This window comes from Anabrus simplex, chromosome 1 (assembly GCF_040414725.1).
Source record: "Anabrus simplex isolate iqAnaSimp1 chromosome 1, ASM4041472v1, whole genome shotgun sequence".
Taxonomy (NCBI): domain Eukaryota; kingdom Metazoa; phylum Arthropoda; class Insecta; order Orthoptera; family Tettigoniidae; genus Anabrus; species Anabrus simplex.
This window is the reverse complement of record NC_090265.1, coordinates 1220609672-1220630966: the sequence shown is the minus strand read 5'-3', so window position 1 is coordinate 1220630966 and position 21295 is coordinate 1220609672. Positions and strand designations below refer to the sequence as shown.

General features: G+C 37.8%; 1 protein-coding gene across 3 annotated transcripts in view; it reads right to left on the bottom strand.

Moving 5' to 3' along the window:
• HSPBAP1 (HSPB1 associated protein 1) overlaps positions 1-21295 on the bottom strand; it is a 67081-nt gene that overhangs the window by 25684 nt on the left and 20102 nt on the right. For 2 of the 3 annotated variants that reach the window (XM_067151835.2, XM_067151845.2), the window contains exons 4-5: positions 12918-13036; positions 9233-9354 (exon numbers count right to left, since the gene is read on the bottom strand). The exons of the other annotated variant lie outside the window; for it this stretch is intronic. In XM_067151835.2, coding sequence (XP_067007936.2) covers positions 9233-9354; positions 12918-13036 — 241 coding nt within the window. The remainder of the gene's footprint in view (positions 1-9232; positions 9355-12917; positions 13037-21295) is intronic. 3 annotated transcript variants of the gene reach the window in all.

The following is a 21295-nucleotide window of genomic DNA, read 5'->3' as shown; positions in this document are numbered from 1 at the left end:
TATCAACAATATGTTTCCAACATACATGCTTCAACCTTAAAACATAACCATGCTTCTTTCTAAAGGAATATTCAAACTGATACAAACCCTAACATGAACGACTTTAACCAAGATTCCGGTTTTGTAACAATTCTTACGACTCAGGCGACCATAACAGTTGAAGAAACCCCAACTCACGCCGAGATAAATCTCTAGTCAATACAATTTGAGAAACCCCAATTCACGCTGTGATCAATCCAATCTACAATTTGGATGTCTAGTCATTATAAAATAAATTAATTCATTGTTCATAAATTCTGGCAAAGTTTGTACAATTGTACATTGTACATATTGTAAACTATGTAAAAAGCATAAGACCGTTGTGTTTAGTATTAAGTTAGTTTACTATTAAGTTCCGATGTTTATAGTTTTAATTCTTGACCTTAAGATTAGTATTAGGCTGAAGATGCCTATAAGTAGGGCGAAACATGTCCCTAACTGGTGTTTTTAATTCATGTAGAATTTAATCACTAAAAAATATATTTGTATTGAAAAGGTGGACACAATAATTTTAATCTTGAAAGAGTTTTACTTTCTCCAGGAAGCTTCTTTCCAATCCAAGCTGTTGTCGGATATCCACATTCCTTATTTTATCCATTTTTGTTTCTTGTAGACAAGAACGGAGAAACTTCATTTCTGTTGCCTGAAGACGACTCTTTGTTGGTCCAGTAAGTGTTGCTGCTTCCAGGCCATACATCAGTATAGGTACTAGATATATTTTGTACAAGCTGATCTTGGAAACTGACGGAAATGTTTCATCCCAAAGTATTTGAAGTACAGTGTGATAGAATTTGGAAGCTTTCTGTATTCTATTACTAATTTCTTGATGTCTGGTATTGTCTGATGACAGAACACTACCTAAATACTGGGAGTTGTCTACAATATCAATCTCCTCATCTCCAATTCTTAGATGAACAGTTGGAGAGTTTCTACTCATCACCAAGCCAACTGTCATCATTTTGCTGATTTTGAGACCAAAGGTTGTAAAAGCTTCATGCCAGAGATCAAGTCTAGTTTGTACTTCCGCTTCTGTCTCACCCCATACCATTACATCATCAGCAAAAACCAGGGCATTAGTTGTTGGATCCTTTCTCTTAACCGCTTTTAAAACTTCATCCATTACGATTATGAAGAGAAGTGGTGAAAGACAACTTCCTTGCTGGACTCCACTCTTCGTTTCGAACCAACCTGACCTTCCATCCTGGACCTGGACACAATACTTGGTTTCATCTGATCAAAAATTAGATGTTGGCTTTTCAGGCATTTGCTCTATTAAGCAGCGTTTTGTCTTATGTCTGACACTAGACTCGTCAGAGTGGGATGTAAAGAAGTAAGTATAAATAACCACCTAATCGATACTTTATTAATGCCTCAGGCAAAATTGAATAAAATTAAAACTTACGGGACATGTTTCGACCAGTTAGTGGTCCTCTTCAGCTGTATAAATAAAGAACTGAAAAGAAAAACATTATGACAATAAGCACAAATAAAAGTTCTTTGGAGACTCCTTTGATAAAAATGGAGGTCATCAGAATAGGTCATCTTGCCTCTCGTTCTTATTTGGAAAAGATGTTTATTCTGCGCTGTCTAGAGGGTCTGTCTTTGAGCGCGACCTGGTGAAGTAACGATGTGATACAGTTTGACAGTTCATAGAAAGCTCTGGAGAGAAGGGAAGTAGAGTTTTATCGTCATCTAAAATAACATGTGAGGGAGGAGGGAGATTGGGCTGTGCTTCTGCGATGTCGTGTTTGATTATATCTCTTGTTCGTCTAGTCTGTTTCATGTCTACCCATTCTAAGTATTTGCTAATATTCTCATATAAGATGTTTTTATGCTCGTTGTTTTCGTTGAGATTCTCTTCACCGTTTTCCAATTTATCAAGAACGATGTGGATGTTTTCCAGGTTGTTCATAAGATTACCTTTATTAATCATACAGATAATTTGAAGGTCCTGTTTTATATTGGTGAATTTGTGGTTGGACTCTTTCATATGGGATCCCATGGCAGAGAATCTTTTGTATCTTTCAGCATTGACGTGTTCTTGATATCTAATTGAGAAGTTCCTTCCAGATTGTCCCACGTAAGTTTTTTTACATTGAGCACAAGTCAGCTTATAAATACCCGATTCCTGGAATTCGTCATCTTTAAGTTTATTAGCTTTATTATGACTAAAGAATCTATGTTTCGTGTTGTTGTTTGTAGAGAAGGCTACCTTGGTATTGTGTTTCTTGAATAAGTTGGTGATTTCGTAAATCTTCGGGTTATTAAAGGTGAATTTTACATATCCTTTTTCTTTTTCTGAATGCTGTTTAAGTTTAATTTGTTGTTGGTATTTGCATTTAGTAATGATTTTATTGATGAATTTCAAACAAACCATTATGTAGAGCCTGTTGACGAATGAAAGAAAGTTCCTTTTTTCTGTCTGTTTCTGTTAGCGGAATTTCAAAGAAAAAGAAAAAGGATATGTAAAATTCACCTTTAATAACCCGAAGATTTACGAAATCACCAACTTATTCAAGAAACACAATACCAAGGTAGCCTTCTCTACAAACAACAACACGAAACATAGATTCTTTAGTCATAATAAAGCTAATAAACTTAAAGATGACGAATTCCAGGAATCGGGTATTTATAAGCTGACTTGTGCTCAATGTAAAAAAACTTACGTGGGACAATCTGGAAGGAACTTCTCAATTAGATATCAAGAACATGTCAATGCTGAAAGATACAAAAGATTCTCTGCCATGGGATCCCATATGAAAGAGTCCAACCACAAATTCACCAATATAAAAAAGGACCTTCAAATTATCTGTATGATTAATAAAGGTAATCTTATGAACAACCTGAAAAACATCCACATCGTTCTTGATAAATTGGAAAACGGTGAAGAGAATCTCAACGAATACAACGAGCATAAAAACATCTTATATGAGAATATTAGCAAATACTTAGAATGGGTAGACATGAAACAGACTAGACGAACAAGAGATATAATCAAACACGACATCGCAGAAGCACAGCCCAATCTCCCTCCTCCCTCACATGTTATTTTAGATGACGATAAAACTCTACTTCCCTTCTCTCCAGAGCTTTCCATGAACTGTCAAACTGTATCACATCGTTACTTCACCAGGTCGCGCTCAAAGACAGACCCTCTAGACAGCGCAGAATAAACATCTTTTCCAAACAAGAACGAGAGGCAAGATGACATATTCTGATGACCTCCATTTTTATCAAAGGAGTCTCCAAAGAACTTTTATTTGTGCTTATTGTCATAATGTTTTTCTTTTCAGTTCTTTATTTATACAGCTGAAGAGGACCACTAAGTGGTCGAAAGATGTCCCGTAAGTTTTAATTTTATTCAATTTTGCCTGAGGCATTAATAAAGTATCGATTAGGTGGTTATTTATACTTACTTCTTGATTAGAGTGGGATGTGTCAGACCCTACCTACTGACGCTGGGGTGTATGCAGGTGAACTTATCAGAAGCCTATTTAAGAGGCACAGACTGATAACTGCATATGGGAGATAAAACTCCACAATGGAATTAATGCCCGCCTAGCAATTCCAAATGGAAATTCTAAGTTCCCATGGAGGGAATTAGATATTTTTCCACCAATAGAGCATATCAAAAATCTGATCAAAAATTAGATGTTTGCTTTTCAGGCGTTTGCTCTATTAACCCATATGTTATAATTTCTCTACTAGCGCTGGAAGTATATTTTCATCGTACGTACAGTGCGGTTAAGTTAGGATAGGTGGCGCTGTTTGAATAAGAAAACTGGAACGTTTACCACAAAATGCGATTGTTCATCTTCGGTACGGTACAGTTTTCTCACCATATGCATTTGTGAGCTCTCTTGTTGATATTCGAAGGCGATGATGGAGTTGATTAGTAATACCCTTCGACTGCTTTTCTCTATAGAAAATTCGAAATGAAAGAGGATAACACGTTTTCGTAATAAATGCGTAAATAACTGGCCGATAGCAGTTGTTAACTCGTTAAAAATAAAGGCTAAAGTAAACAATCTCTTAATTATAATGTTATACGGTATACTGAAATTAAGTAAGAATGTGATACACCTTAAGATATGGCAGAGTAAATCCTGATTTCAGAGGATAGTTTATATTTTCTCGCATCTAGTTAAATTTCGGAAAGGCTATTTATTCCCATGTAAATTTTTAGCGAGGAGGTTATCATTTCTCTACATACGTTTGAAATGTTTTCAATGTACATATACAGTTAGGTTAGCTAACGCCGTTTGAAGAAGAAAACTGAAATGATTGCCACAGAAGCCCCTGGAGTGATACCGTATTTCTCCGAATCCAAGACGACGTCTTTTTCTCAGAATCTCATGCGAAAAATCAAGGGTCGTCTTGCATTCGCGGTCTAACAATAGTGGACATCACAGGCAACTACAGCTGTAACCCATGAACCACGCTGCTTCTTTTCACCCCCGCGCGCGCAAGACTCGCTGACAAACGACCACCTTTGTTCTATTAGCCTCTACAAAAATGTTTCTCAAATCTGCATAATGGCATCAAAACTTGCAAGCCTTCGAAATCTTAGAAAGGTCACGGCTCAGTGGCAGAGTTAAAATGCGTTTATTGTACCAGACGCTTAGTAAAATTAAATTTTATAGACAGCAGGGATATTTTTGTGATGGATCGTCGTATTGTAAATATACGTGGAATAGGTATTGCCGGCAAATTTTCAAGGGGTTCTCGTCGATATTATGATGCCATTAATGTTTGTTAAACACTCGGAAATGTAGAATAATTGTGTAACCCCAAGAAATACGGCATAGGCCCAACGAGAGCTAATATTCGGCGTTAGCGTGAAGACAAAGATAGCTAAAAATGTGTACTATACAAAAAATGCATTCAGTGGCTCGCAACAAGGACGCTTTATAGAAGTCGAAGACAAATTTGTAAGGTATGTGCTCGAAAAACGCAAGGGCGAAATAGCCATACCACGGCGCAGTAAACTCGTTCGTCGACCTTCAACGCCCGCAATTACTCCTATACATCGCTAGCCACTGAAGGTGGCCGAACGCGGCAAGCGAGACGTGCATGTAGCGGCCGGTTGTAGCTGCTGCTGAGTAAAAGCACATAACAGTTTTATAGTAAGCAAGAATATTTTCCTGATGGATCGTCGTATTGTAGGGCTGCGTGGAATAGATATTGCCGGGGAATTTTCAACGGGTTCTCTTCGATAATATGATGCCAATAACTCAATGGTTATTAAACCCGCGGAAATAAAGAAAAATTATGCAGCCGCAAAAAAAAAAAAAGGGCATAACTGAAGCCAGTGTTCGGCGTTTGCGTGAAGACAAAAATACTCTAAAATGCGTACTGTACAAGAAAGGGATTCATATGATTTCGTCTTGGATGAAACTAAACACACACTTTCACGTAGCATCGGTTTAAAAAAAAACAAGTAAGCCGTAGTGTTGATATCATCCGCGAAAAAGCAAGTTTTGAACAAACTTGATTGCCGTATCATACCGATTCTAATGAGTGGTGGTTTTTTCCAAATTTTACAAAAATCGGATATAACGACAGTCCGCTATACCGAGTAAATTTTTTGCCGTTATGAATTCTCGCTATAGCGGACTTCTACTGTATACATAATCATTATAGACCATTATGCCTTTCAGCGTTCAGTCTACAAGCCTCTGTGAACTTACTAAACGTCGCCACAATCCTCTACTTGCAACTAGTGCTGAGGCTTCATTTAGTTCTATACCTCTTATCTTCAAATCGTTATAAACTGAGTCTAACTGTCATCGTCTTGGTCTCCCTCTACTTCTCTTACCCTCCATAACAGAGTCCATTATTCTCCGAGGTAACCTACCCTCCTCAATTTGCTTCACGTGACCCCACCACCGAAGACAGTTTATGCGTACAGCTTCATCCATCGAGTTCATTCCTAAATTAGCCTTTATCTCCTCATTCCGAGAACCCTCCTGCGATTGTTCCCACCTGTCTGTAAAAGCAATAATTCTCGCTACTTTCATGTCTGTTACTTCCAACTTATGGATAAGATATCCTGAGTTCACCCAGCTTTCGCTCCCGTAAAGCAAAGTTGGTCTGAAAAAAGATTGATGTAAAGATAGTTTCGTCCGGAAGTTGACTTCCTTCTTACAGAACATTGTTGATCGCAACTGCAGGTTCACTGCATTAGCTTTACTACACCATGATTCAATCTCACTTACTATATTACCATCCTGGGAGAACAACACAACCTAAATACTTGAAATTATCGACCTGTTCTAGCTTTGTATCACCAATCTGACATTCAATTCTGTTGAATTTCTTACCTACTAACATCAATTTAGTCTTCGAAAGGCTAATTTTCATACCATACTCATTGCACCTATTTTCAACTTCCAAGATATTAGACTGCAGGCTTTCACCACAATCTGCCATTAAGACCAAGTCGTCAGCATAGGCCAGACTGCTTACTACATTTCCACCTAACTGAATCCCTCCCTGCCACTTTATACCTTTCAGCAGATGATTCATGGAAACTACAAAGAGCAAAGGTGAAAGATTACAGACTTGTATAACCCCTGTAAGAACCCTGAAAAAACAACTCATTCTACCATCAATTCTCACTGCAGCCCAATTATCAACATAAATGCCTTTGATTGATTGAAATAATCTACCCTTAATTCCACAGTCCCCCAGTATGACAAACGTCTTTTCCCTCAGTACCCTGTCATATGCTTTCTCCAGATCTACAAAACAAAAACACAACCGTCTATTCCTCTCGTAACATTTTTCAATTACCTGGCGCATACTGACAATCTGATCCTGACAGCCCCTTTGTGGTCTGAAACCACACTGGTTTTCATCCAACGTCCTCTCAACCACTGATCACACCCTCCCTTCCAAGATGCCAGTGAATACTTTGCCTGGTATACTAATCAATGAGATACCTCAATAGTTGTTGCAATCCTTCCTGTTCCCTTGCTTATAGATAGGTGCAATCACTGCTTTTGTCCAATCTGAAGGTACCTTACCAACACTCAATGCTAATCTTATTATTCTATGAAGCCATTTCATCCCTGCCTTCCCACTAAACTTCACCATTTCAGGTCTAATTTCATCTGTTCCTGCTGCTTTATGACAATGGAGTTTATTTACCATCCTTTCCACTTCCTCCTCACCATGAGCTTGGTTGTTCACGACACCACCAGGAAGATTTCCTTTTACGTTGAGAAGATGTTCAAAATATTCCCTCCACCTGTCCAGTGATTCACTGGGATTTATTATGAGTTCACCTGAATTACCCAATACACTCTTCATTTCCTTTTTCCCTCCCTTCCTAAGATTTATTACTGTCCAGAAAAGTTTCCCTGCTGCTTGACCTAGCCTTTCCAGGTTATTACCAAAATCTTTCCCACAACTTATTTTTGAATTCAACAACTATTTGTTTCACTTTGTTTCTTTCATCTACCCATTTATGTACAATTCCCTGTCTGCATCAGCCCTTGTTTGGAGCCATTTCTGATAAGCCTTCTTTTTACGTTTACAAACTGCTCTCACTTCATCATTCCACCAAGATGTTCGCTTTTTCCCATCCTTACACACTGTTGTTCCTAGGCATTCCCTTGCTGTTTCTACTACAGCATCCCTGTATGCCAACCATTCTCTTTCTATATCCTAAACTTACTTAATGTCCACTGTTCGAAACTTCTCACTAATCATATCCATGTACTTCTGTCTAATTTCCTTGTCCTGGAGATTTTCTACTCTTATTCGTTTGCAGACAGATTTCACTTTCTCTATCCTAGGCCTAGAGATACTTAGCTCACTTACAGATCAGATAGTGGTCTGTATCATCAAAAAATCCCCAGAAAATGTGTACATTCCTAACAGACTTCCTGATTTCGAAGTCGGATAAGATATAGTCTATTATGGATCTGGTACCCCTAGCCTCCCATGTGTAGCAATGAATAGCCTTATGCTTGAAGAATATATTCGTAACTGCTAAACCCGTACTAGCACAGAAGTCCAGCAAACGCTTACCATTCCCATTAGCTTCCATATCTTCCCCACATGTACCAATCACCCTTTCGTACCCTTCAGTTCTATTTCCAACTCTCGCATCGAAATTGCCCATTAGCACTATCCTATCCTAGCTGTTGACCCTGACTATGATGCCACTCGATGCTTCATAAAAATTGTCAACTTCATCCTCATCTGTACAGACTCTGCCCTTCCCTTTCTAACACCCGTCAAGTACACTTTATTATCTCGTATCTCTTCCTAGTTATCTCCCTTTACTCAAATATCACTTACTCCTAGCACATCCAGATGCATCCTCTTTGCTGACTCAGCCAGTTCTTCTTTCTTCCACAACCCCCATTAATATTGATAGCTCCCCATCAAATTCCATTCCGTTCGCCAGGTTGTTTTCAAGGAATCCCTCACTTATCAAATGGGAGTGGGACCTCATTACTCCCATAGGTCCGAGGCTTGCTTAAAATGTTCTGAGCTCGGTAAATTCATGAAGCAGAATGCTACCCTACTTGCACATAGTCCAAGTGAAGATCTCTCCTCTAACAGGTTAGGGGCCACCAGTGGATTGTACAGTCCTAGCCGTGTGAGCCCAAGGAGGGCCATGACTCAGAACATGTCCGAGATGCCCACTCCCATTCCATAGCAACTGGTATCCCGACTCTCAGGACCATGGTTCACAAACTAGGACGTTACTACAGTAACCCACACCATGAACCTTTGTTTTCATTGCAATTATTTTTATGTTCAAACCTAACCTTAAATTTAACAGCATAATTGTTTTTCATTTTTTAGCACGTTCCCTCTTTATGATTTTTTTCGGTCCCCACAAAAACGTCCTAATCAGTTTTGGCTATATTCCAGTTTTCAATACATTTCCGTTTTGCTGTAAAAGGTGTTCTCACTCACTTTTGAATTTTCCCTCTTACTATAGTAAGTATTCACAGTCCATAGGAGAACCCAAATAATGCATAGCTTCCAAGTTTTCTTAGAAAAATACGCAAACAAAAAGTTTCCAGCAATATAACATGATGCCGCAATATTTTCAGTTTGTTGTTTTGTACATCAGTTGGTTCTTTGCCTCAAAATTTTAAGTCCTCAGAACAGAAGGCTACAACTGTTCAATACAACATGGTTAATGTAAAAGCAGAGCAACTTAACCTACCAAAGGAATCCATGTGTTGATACTTATGGCTGTACCAATATTTTCCACATAGTGCCACCAGTGATGAGGTACAAAAAGTACATCACCCGGTTTCAGCATCACAACCCGAGCACCTTCCAGTTCTGCAAAGGAATATCATTAAATCTCAAACAAATTTCAAACTGGCTTTCGATCACATTCAAGAGAAACTACTATCACAGCAAACTTCATACAGGATATTACTTTCAATTTACGCTTACATATGTCTTTATTGCAATTTAAATCCAAGAACTAGTTATAACTAGGGTACAGATTTTTAGATAAATAAATATTTTTTATGTAAATACTTATTTTGAACATTTTTTGTATAATTACATAAATTCTTGTTTTTCAGTGCAATATATCTCATGTTTGGATTGTTCCATACTACAGTATAGCATTAAAAAATGTCCTGTTTTTCAGTTATTAGCAAATATTTACATTTTTATATCAATATGTTTGATCTTTCAGTTTATTTCATCTCTGATTTGTATTACCTAAACAGGGAAAAACCTGTAAGCTATCTAATCTTGATATAAACATCTGCTGCCCTAAATGCAGTGTACGTTATTCTGTTTCTGCATATCAGCTTGCAGTTGTGAGTTTCTTATTTATTGGTTGCACTCAATGTAGAAGCCGGGGACTCTCTTACCCGTTGCGATATTGCACCACGTGTGTGACCTTCCTACCCAATTCATGAGACTGGATCAGTATCACTCACATGTAGTTCATTTCTAGCACTGTAAAGTGCAAGGCAATACTACAATACCTAAAGTAAAAGCAACAACAAGTTATCGTTTGCAGCAATATCTTGCAGTATTTAAGGATAATTTTAGTTCAGATGGGCACATCCTGTTTTGCCAATCATGCAGGAATACAATAAAGGCTGAACAGCAATCGCAAGTTACACAAAACCTAGAGAGCAAGAAGCATATTGCTGCAGTTACACGCATAATGAAGAACCACCTCAAATTAATGGTGCAGTTCCAGGGTCTTCAGCAGCATCTTCTACATTTTTAGTTTATTGTCAGGATTTATGTATGGCATTTGTGTCAGTCAACATACACCTTTCTAAGGTAAATAATCCCATGTTATGGAATTTTCTCTCCAAATATTCAAATCTTGATGTTCCTGAAGAGTCAACGTTGAGGAAAAAGTATCTTCCAAAATGTTACCCACAAACATACAACAAATTCATTCAATTTGTGAAAATGAAAAAATCGGGGTTACCTGAGATGAAACTTCACACTCTACTGAGAGGGAAGTTGGGAATGTCATTGTTGGGATATTAAAAAAATATTAAGTGATTTCAAAGAAATGTTTTCTGCTAACAAGCCAAGACATGACAACTGCAAACCATGTGACTGTTGCCAGATTGAAGCAGTGCAAATTTTGTGGCCAGGTGGTGTGAAGTTCGAGAATGTTTTACTGTTATTGACAGATGCTGCAGCATGTATGAAGAAATCAGCGGCAGGTCCTGTTCTTAGTTATCCTAAAATGATCCACGTTACATCCACTGCGCATGGTTCACACAGACTATGTGAAGAAATTAAAGCAATATATTCTAATGTGGATAAATTGATTTCTAATGGGGAAAAAATGTTTAAGTTGCCGATAAGAATTCACATATTCAAAACTAAAAATCCCAGTGTAGCACTGCCACCCACCCAAGTAATAACGTGGTGGGGAACTTGGCTTGCACCAGTCCAGTATTGTACAGAAAATTTTTATGGTTTAGCCTCAGCAGTTAATGAAGTAAACAAAGATGATGCAACTTCCATTGGAATCTTTCAGGAATCCTTATGTGACTCAGTGTTAAAATATGATTTGGCATATACATCTACTAACTTTTGTTTCCTTAGTAGCACAATTGACAAATCTGAAAAAGAAGGGATCCTTCTGTCAGAAACAGTTCAGCATGTTCATGACATTGAAAGAAAACTTAACAGTCTTTGTGGATCAAAAGCACAAATATTACAAAATAATTCAGACGTGAGTTTGAAAGAAATAGTAGGTTTCAAACCATGTGTAAAGTATCAAGTGTGTTAGATGGTCATCAAGAAGAGAATATTGATGTGAGTGTGAGTGACATGCCCTACTAGAAATTTGCCAAACAGACATCCTGAGACATGGAGCACTCATTTTCCCAGTCAGTGTTTTGCAATAATCATTGGTCATTTGTGATGGACAATCTGAGGCTGAATCTCACTCTATACTGTAATTCTTCAGCAATCAGCAAGGCGCAGCATAAATTGCATTCGTAAGTACTGCATATTGTTCAGATTCACATAAACTGAAATATAATTACCGTATATATTTTTATTTAGTCATGCATTTCAAGCATTTTCAAAACGTTAAATTTAATATTTTCCTTTTGGCACCTGAAAATCCAAACCCTAGTTAATATTATGAAGTAATAAGTCAAACAAAGAAAATAAATGCAACAATGCTGAGCTCAAAAAAAGTAGAAAAATCAAGAAAAAGCATTACTTCCTAACTATGAATATGATATGATATTTTGTAATAGGAATTTGTAAAAAAAATATTTCAATGTAGGGCCTACTTTCATTACTGTGAACAAAAGAAGCAAATAGGCCTAGTATGGAATAAAATGGTGAAGTAGTGCTCATTTCTAAGAATTCAGGTACTAAGCATCTGTGGTGAGAGGAATGGATGCCAAGGGGAAAGTGAAAACAACACGATGTTCACAAGCCTTGATCTGATCCTAACTTGAGGATGACTCTATGCATATTTAGGAATCTCCGAGTGCAAGAATACAATGGAATAGACAAATCCACTGGAGACCTTAAGAAACATTTGCCAAAGGCAATATTACAAGAAGCAGTAAAAGTTATAATGGGGAGGAAATTGTTGTGTTGTTCGTATAAAGTAGGCAAATTATATGAATATTTAAAAGATCATTAGCTTAATAAATTAATAATCAATAAAGAAAGCCTGAAGGAGTTTACATCAGAGAAAATAATCTCACAAGTTTATAAATAAATGTAAGTACTCCTTTTCCTAAAACTGTAACTTTTTAAAGCAGGTATGTATATCTTAAGACTTTCTCCAACATCAAACTGTTAATACAGCAAGTGAGTTAAAGTATCTCCTCTGCCTAATTCCATTAATACATTAGGAAAGTTCTGACATACTTTCAAAACTTTAGCCACATGAATCTAGTTACCTGATTTCAATGTGTGTGTGTGTGTGTGTGTGTGTGTGTGTGTGTGTGTGTGTGTGTGTGTGTGTGTGTGTGTGTGTGTGTGTGTGTGTGTGTGTGTGTGTGTGTGTGTGTGTGTGTGTGTGTGTGTGTGTGTGTGTGTGTGTGTGTGTGTGTGTGTGTGTGTGTGTGTGTGTGTGTGTGTGTGTGTGTGTGTGTGTGTGTGTGTGTGTGTGTGTGTGTGTGTGTGTGTGTGTGTGTGTGTGTGTGTGTGTGTGTGTGTGTGTGTGTGTGTGTGTGTGTGTGTGTGTGTGTGTGTGTGTGTGTGTGTGTGTGTGTGTGTGTGTGTGTGTGTGTGTGTGTGTGTGTGTGTGTGTGTAAAACTTGAGTAATAATTCCTCCTACATACAAATCCATGACTACTGAATTAATTCAACAAGTAAATAAGAAAAATCAGCCTTCCAAGAACACTTCAATATTCTAATCTTCTTTCCTGAGACATACCAGTCTTGATCCTTGGACAGAAGAAGTTGTGCTTGCTATAGACACTTGACTCTTCATATGGTATTCGGGTAGGCAACATCTGTTCAGACTTGTCAGGAGGAAACAAAATCCATTGCTTTCTATGTACAAGAACAAGTTTTTATTAATATCTTAGTGTGCTAGAATAATAAACTTCATGATCTTTAGAGTTTATGCCATGCAAAACGAGACAAAGTGCAGGAAAACTTTAATGTTTCACAAAGATTTTGATCAACTTACTCAAAAGTAAATCTTTTGGCATTATCAGAAGAGTCATGGGTTACATCTGATGATTTTTGTTAAACCTACAACACAAACGTTAATAATTTTTAAGACTGCCAATTCTTCTTTGTTGCGCAAAAAGTGCGGGAAGGACACAAGCTCTTCCATCTCTTCAGTATCTTCCTAGCTTTAATGCATAAATGATGTCCTTATGACTTCCACGAGGAAACTCTACGCACTGCTTAGAAAACAGCTGCGGCCTTTCTGAAGGTCATCATTTTTACAAACATTTGTAACCTCTAACAAGGTCAGTAATGTTTATGATATGGGATTAAAATTACTTTTCTTATGTCGGTGATCCACGTTCACAACACCAGCTGTGAAAAGAGGAATATTCTATAGAGGAAACACTTCCTAATCCGACTGAGTGATGAGTACTCTCGTCAAGGATGCAAAGCAGGTTACATATTCCAACACTATCAAATGATCTGTGAATCACTATACAGCTGGTCCTTGGAATTGAACCCCATCATGAGGAAAATGCTGGAACATAATCTGCCCCAAGGAAAACTATTTGCCACATACTTACATCAAAGAAGATAATGACAATGTTTTCTCCTGTTTGTTATAAGGCATTTTGCAAAGAGCACAGAGTGCAAGTACGCACTAAGTGTTCGAAATAAATGTTCTCATTGCTATCAAAACTATTGTTCCTGTGCCTTTAGACAGTGCCCTGCATTGTTTCTTAGAGATTAATATATAATAAAAAGTGTTGCCAAATTTTCCTTACTTTTACCATGTCATAAAAATAACCAACATTTATGAAATAAGATCACTGAAGAAGGTTTGTGCTCCAGTATTAAGAAGGAAACCATTCTCTTTCAGGGTCGACTCAGCTAATACAGCTTATAGTTTTTCAGGCTACGCAACATAAACAATACTGCACGTTATATATATATATGCATGGTTAAAAGAGATCTGACAGAATCTGAGGATGTTCTTGTACAACGAAACATGCCATTCTACTTATAATTGTCATTTTCTTACATGTACATTATAGTTAGAGCCCTGAACGGATGCAGATATCTGCAAAGTTAGTGTCTTGGCGGATACAAAGTGTATGACAGTGCAGATAATTTTGCTGATAATATCTAATGAGGATGTAGATGAGGATGAAGTTGACAAGTTTTATGAAGCACTGAGTGACATCGTGGTCAGGTTCAACAGCAAGGATAGAATAGTGCTAATGAGCGATTTCAATGCGAGAGTTGGAAATAGAACTTCTGAAGGATACCAAAGGGTGATTGGTAAATGTGGGGAAGATGGAAGCTAATGGGAATGGGAAGTGTTTGTTGGACTTCTGTGCTAGTATCGGTTTAGCAGTTATGAATACTTTCTCAAGCATAAGGCTATTCACCGCTACACATGGGAGGATAGGGGTACCAGATCCATAATAGACTATATCTTAAACAACTTCGAATTCAGGAAATCTGTTAGGAATGTACGAGTTTTTCGGGGATTTTCGATGATACAGACCACTATCTGATCTGTAGTGAACTAAGTATCTCTAGGCCTAGGGTAGAGAAAGTGAAATCTGTCTGCAAACAAATAAGGGTAGAAAATCTCCAGGACGAGGAAATTAGACAGAAGTACATGGATATGATTAGTGAGAAGTTTGAACAGTAGACAGTAAGCAGGTTCAGGATATAGAAAGAGAATGGGTGGCATACAGGGATGCAGTAGTAGAAACAGCAAGGGAATGCCTAGGAACAACTGTGTGTAAAGATGGGAAAAGGCGAATATCTTGGTGGAATGATGAAGTGAGAGCAGTTTGTAAACGTAAAAAGAAGGCTTATCAGAAATGGCTCGAAACAAGGGGCGAGGCAGACAGGGATTCATACATAGATGAAAGAAACAGAGTGAAACAAATAGTTGTTGAATCCAAAAAGAAGTCCTGGGAAGATTTTGGTAACAACCTGGAAAGGCTAGGGAAACCTTTCTGGACAGTAAAAAAGAATCTTAGGAAGGGACGGAAAAAGGAAATGAACAGTGTTTTGGGTAATTCAGGTGAACTCATAATACATCCCAGGGAATCACTGGACAGGTGGAGGGAATATTTTGAACATCTTCTCAATGTAAAACGAAATCTTTCTGGTGGTGTTGTGAACAGCCAAGCTCATGGGGAGGAGGAAAATGATGTTGGTGAAATTATGCTTGAGGAAGTGGAAAGGATGGTAAATAAACTCCATTGCCATAAAGCAGCAGGGATACATGGATTTAGACCTGAAATGGTGAAGTATAGTGGGAAATCAGAGATGAAATGGCTTCATAGAGTAGTAAGATTAGCATGGAGTGTTGGTAAGGCACCTTCAGATTGGACAAAAGCAGTAATTGCACCTATCTATAAGCAAGGGAACAGGAGGGATTGCAACAACTATTGAGGTATCTCATTGATTAGAATACCAGGCAAAGTATTCACTGGCATCTTGGAAGGGAGGGTGTGATCAGTAGTTGAGAGGACGTTGGATGAAAACCTTCAGACCACAAAGGGGCTGTCAGGATCAGATTTTCAGTATGGGCCAGGTAATTGAAAAATGTTACGAGAGGAATAGACGGTTGTGTTTTTGTTTTGTAGATCTGGAGAAAGCATATGACAGGGTACTGAGGGAAAAGACGTTTGTCATACTGGGGGACTGTGGAATTAAGGGTAGATTATTTCAATCAATCAATCAATCAATCAATCAATCAATCAATCAATCAATCAATCAATCAATCAATCAATCAAAGGCATTTATGTTAATAATTGGGCTGCAGTGAGAATTGATGGTAGAATGAGTTCTTGGTTCAGGGTACTTACAGGGGTTAGACAAGGCTATAATCTTTCACCTTTGCTGTTCGTAGTTTATATGGATCATCTGCTGAAAGGTATAAAATGGCAGGGAGGGATTCAGTTAGGTGGAAAAGTAGTAAGCAGTCTAGCCTAGGCTGACTACTTGGTCTTAATGGCAGTTTGTGGCGAAAGCCTGCAGTCTAATATCTTGGAACTTGAAAATAGGTGCAATGAGTATGGTATGAAAATTAGCCTTTCGAAGACTAAATTGATGTCAGTAGGTAAGAAATTCAACAGAATTGAATGTCAGATTGGTGATACAAAGCTAGAACAGGTCGATCATTTCAAGTATTTAGGTTGTGTGTTCTCCCAGGATGGTAATATAGTAAGCGAGATTGAATCAAGGCGTAGTAAAGCTAATGCAGTGCGCTCGCAGTTGCGATCAACAGTATTCATTAAGAAGGAAGTCAGCTCCCAGACGAAACTATCTTTACATCGGTCTGTTTTCAGAACAACTTTGCCTTATGGGAGCGAAAGCTGGGTGGACTCAGGATATCTTATTCATAAGTTAGAAGTAACAGACATGAAAGTAGCAAGAATGATTGCTGGTACAAACAGGTGGGAACAATGGCAGGAGGGTACTCAGAATGAGGAGATAAAGGCTAATTTAGGAATGAACTCGATGGATGAAGCTGTACGCATAAACCGGCTTTGGTGGAGGGGTCATGTGAGGCGAATGGAGGAGGATAGGTTACCTAGGAGAATAATGGATTCAGTAAGAGAAGTAGAGTTAGACCAAGACGACGATGGTTAGACTCAGTTTCTAACGATTTAAAGATAAAAGAGGTATAGAACTAAATGAGGCCACAGCACTAGTTGCAAATAGAGTCTTGTGGCGAAGTTTAGTAGATTCATAGAGGTTTGCAGACTGAATGCTGAAAGGCATAACAGTCTTATTTTTTGCTCTTTGTTTTACGTCGCATCGACACAGATAGGTCTTTGGCGACGACATAACAGTCTATAATGATAATGTATGTATGTATGTATGTATGTATGTATGTATGTATGTATGTATGTATGTATGTATGTATGTACGTACAGTATGTATGTATGTATGTATGTAATGAGGTTTATTGATTTTCACTCAGGTATACTCTTATTTTTCCTGGTGATTAGGCGACCCTTGACAGTGGTATGGGGGATTGGAGATATATGCGACCCTTGACAGTGATATGGGGGATTGGTGATATATAAAGAGCCTTGAGACCTGAAGCCGTAAATCTGACCTGAGCCTACCTGGAAGGAAGGAACAAAGGTCAATACCTCGGTAGTTGTTGCAAGAGAAAATACCTAGGGGTTCTGGTGCCAGGTTTTAGGCCTATTGTATTATGTTAACCGATCTGTCAGTTTCAATACCTTGGGTGTAATACACTGTAGTTAAATATTTACAATATCCGCAGATAACAATTCGCGGATGCAGATAACCATTTGCAAATGCGGATGAAGGAAGTGCGGATGCGGAGTGGATATTATTTTGTATATCTGCGCAAGGCTCTAGTTAGAGTGTTATATTATTTTAAAGTTCATCTTGTATCACACGGCATAAACCCAAAGGATTGTCATGGCTAAGAACTATTATTACACTCATAAAATACTTAAAGTAATTTAGACAGGGATATGTTGAGATCTGTAGCAATGATTAAGACAGTAAATGCCTTCTTGTTTATATAGGATGTATAAATTCGCTAGCTTTAGTAGAAGAGAGGCATTAAAGAACAATATTTACAGCATGTTGCAAAAGCATTCCAACAAGGACAGGCGAAAGAAGAGAAAAACTAGACACTGAAGGATACACTAAAAAGAACACATTTAGATGGGTTAATAATAATCCTGAAGAATAATACAAAGGTCATCAATAGGAAAGACAGTAAGTACCTTACATCCACCCTATCGCAGTTAAGTGCAAAACTCTAACATAAATATCAAATAAAACAAAATAAGTAGGGCTATCTAGAAAAGAAAGACATACTGTATTTCTCCGAAACCAAGACAACATTTTTTTTTCTCTTCAGAATTTTATGTGAAAAATCATGGCTCATCCTGCATTCGCGACCTAACAGTAATGAACACCACTGGCAGCTACCACGGCAACCAGGCTACTTCCCTTCACCCCGTGTGCACACAAAACTCGTCCGCGTCTATTATATATTGCTACCCATGGCATCAGCAGCCAGTTGTACAGCGCCTGTGTGTAATGTCACTGGTTCTCAAGAAATAGTGAAGAGTGAATGACATTCTACTAACCTCTATAAAAACGTTTATCAAATCCACAGAAAGGCATCAAAACATTACTCTCTTGAGCTGATTGCAAGGTCAATCATAATGTACTTCCGAGCCCCAGCTGCGCAGGAAATGTCATTTGAAATTGAAATAGCAAGGATGCGACCTTTAGAATTCTTAGAAAGGCCACAGTTACTCAATGGCAGAGTTATAACGCATCTACTGTACCTGACACTTAATAAAAGTAACAGTTTTATAGACAGCAGAAATATTTTCGCTATGGAACATTGTATTGTAGACACACGTGGAACAGTATTTCAGGCAATTTTCAACCGGTTCTCGTTGATATTATAATGCCAATTTTAAGATAACAGTTATTAAACACGTGGAAATAAAGAATAATTGTGCAGCCGCAAGAAAATACAGCATAACTAAAGCCAATGTTCGGCGCTGGCATGAAGACAAAGATAGTCTACAACAGCATATCGGTACTGTACAAAGAAAGGCATTGAGTGGCTCGCAACAAGGGCGCTTTAAAGAAGTCGAACATGAAATTGTGAGGTATGTGCGTAAAAAGCGCAAGCTCTGAGTGATCATAACACAAGATCCGATACAAATGTGGGCTCACGAACAAGAATTCCCTGAACTTTCAAAAGCAGTAACAGATACCTCTAATGAAAATGTTTAGGGAAGTGGATAGGATTTACATGATACTTGTGTGTGTGTATTTTTTCTCAAATTAAATAAGAAATTTGTTATAAATAAAATTATTATTTCACAAGGCACATTTTAAGCCTGATTTAATTTTTTTGAAGGCAAAAGTGGGGGTCATCATGCATTCAGGGTCGTCTTAGATTCGGAGAAATATGGTATATCAGACGATGTCCACTATAACCTTATATTAGGAGAGATAGCCCCATCAACCTTATTTAATTTCTTGAAATTTTTTGTCTTTTGTTTCAGTTTCATTCTAAACAATATTGATAGAATTCATTATATGTGTACTTCTACCTAACAAGTAATTCTAAATGTTCCTTTTTTAATTTGACCACATGCCCAATTAATTCTTTGTACGAAAAAGTATATGATCTTCCATACTTTTCAATCTGTTAGTTTGCAGTCAATCTCTGTACCAAGATAAATAAAAGGATATGTTTTAATATAAGAAAATAACTGTCAAAATTACAATATCCAATCAAAACAAATCAAGACACCAAGGTAAAACCTGAAAGCAAATAATTTTACATATTCGGGATGAGAGGTGAATTAGGGTACAAAAACAGGACATGAAATAAGGAGAGTATATAGAAAAATTCTAAGTTTTATCAATTGGTAGAGGGCTTAATTTTGAATTTTGTAAAAATAAAAAAAAAAACTTGCCCACTAGTACACATATATGCTAAACTTTTTCTAATCAATGCATAAGAAACAGAACAACAATGGAAGTAGTAGAACACAATATGAATATTTTGAAGAAACAATGTGGATTGAAGAAACAAGATAAATGTTAAAGGAATGTTTGAAAAGAATAAAAAGTTTAAAAGTAATCAACAAACAGCTTGAATTGTAGTAGGAGGGAAAGGGAGGAATGAAATGTGTAAAAAGAGTACCATATAATTCCGAATACCACCCGCCACCGAATAAGACATGCGCCCTAAATTTGAGACGGCAAAATATGGAAAAAAAATTAAAAAACCAAATAAATAACTTATATACCTATTTAATTTTCTTCAAATATACCACAAATATAAATTCAAACAGCTTACAGTTAATAAAATCATCACAAAAATCGTAAATAAAATCGATCCAATACTCAGATCATTCACAATTCACCGTTGTCATCTGAAGTTTCACCATGGGAAATTTTGTCGCTGGCATCTTTCCACAAATAGTCGTCCTTGTTACCGTCCACTGAATTTGAAATTCCACATTTCTTAAAACTTTTGGACACTAGATCGTCGGGAATGCATGCCCATGCGGTCTTGATCCAGCTGCATATTAGTCCCACTTCAGGCCTCTTCACTCGTCCGGTTGGTGTTAACGTGTGATCAGCATCAGACATCCATTCAGTGTACAACTGTTTCATTGCAGTTTTGAAAGGCCGGTTTACGCACACATCCAACGGCTGTAGAATAGAAGTGAGTCCTCCGGGAATTATCGCAAGATCGGTTTTTTTCCTTTCCTCCTCATATCTTTTATGGCACCAGTTGTATGTCCAACACAAGCATGTTTCGTTTTTGTAACAAAGCTCCCGGACGACGTTGCCAAATGAACTTCACCCAGTCCTCAATTAATGCACTGTCCATTCAGCCGGACTCATGTGTTTTAACAATAACACCGGATGGCAAGCTTCCTTTCGCAAGTGTTTTCCTTTTTTGAACCACATATGGAGGGAGTTTGGTTCCATCTGCTAATATGCACAACATTACCGTGCATCGCTGCTTTTCGTTACCACCTGTTCTGATGGTTACCCTTTTAGAACCCTTCATGTCCACTGTATTTTCCAACGGCTTTTCAAAATAGACAGGTGTCTGGTCAGCATTCCCAATTTGCGACAGCAAATAAGAATTTTGCTTCCTCAAATGATTAATGTGATGCTGAAAGGCCGTTAATTTTTCTTCATATGCCCCAGGGAGACGAAGTGAAATAGACGTACGTCTCCGAATGGACAATCCCTTTCTCCGATAAAAGTTTCGGATCCATCTGCGGCTTGCAGTAAAGCACTGTGTTTTGAGTTCTTTTGAGATCTCTAGTGCTTTCAATTGACACATTTCACTACAAACACCATATCCTAACTCCCGTTTTTCTATCACAAATTTGTGGAGTCGTTCTCCAATTTCCGGGAAAACTGCACTCCACCTGCGGAACGCTCTGCGATCGCTGTTACTTTTTAGTTTTTTCCTTCTTCCACCAATCATGAATACACGATTCATCAATATCGTACTTTCTGCCAAGGGCACGATTTCCGTATATTTTAGCCTCGCTTACAACTTTAAGTTTCTCACGCACAGTAAATGACCACAGACAC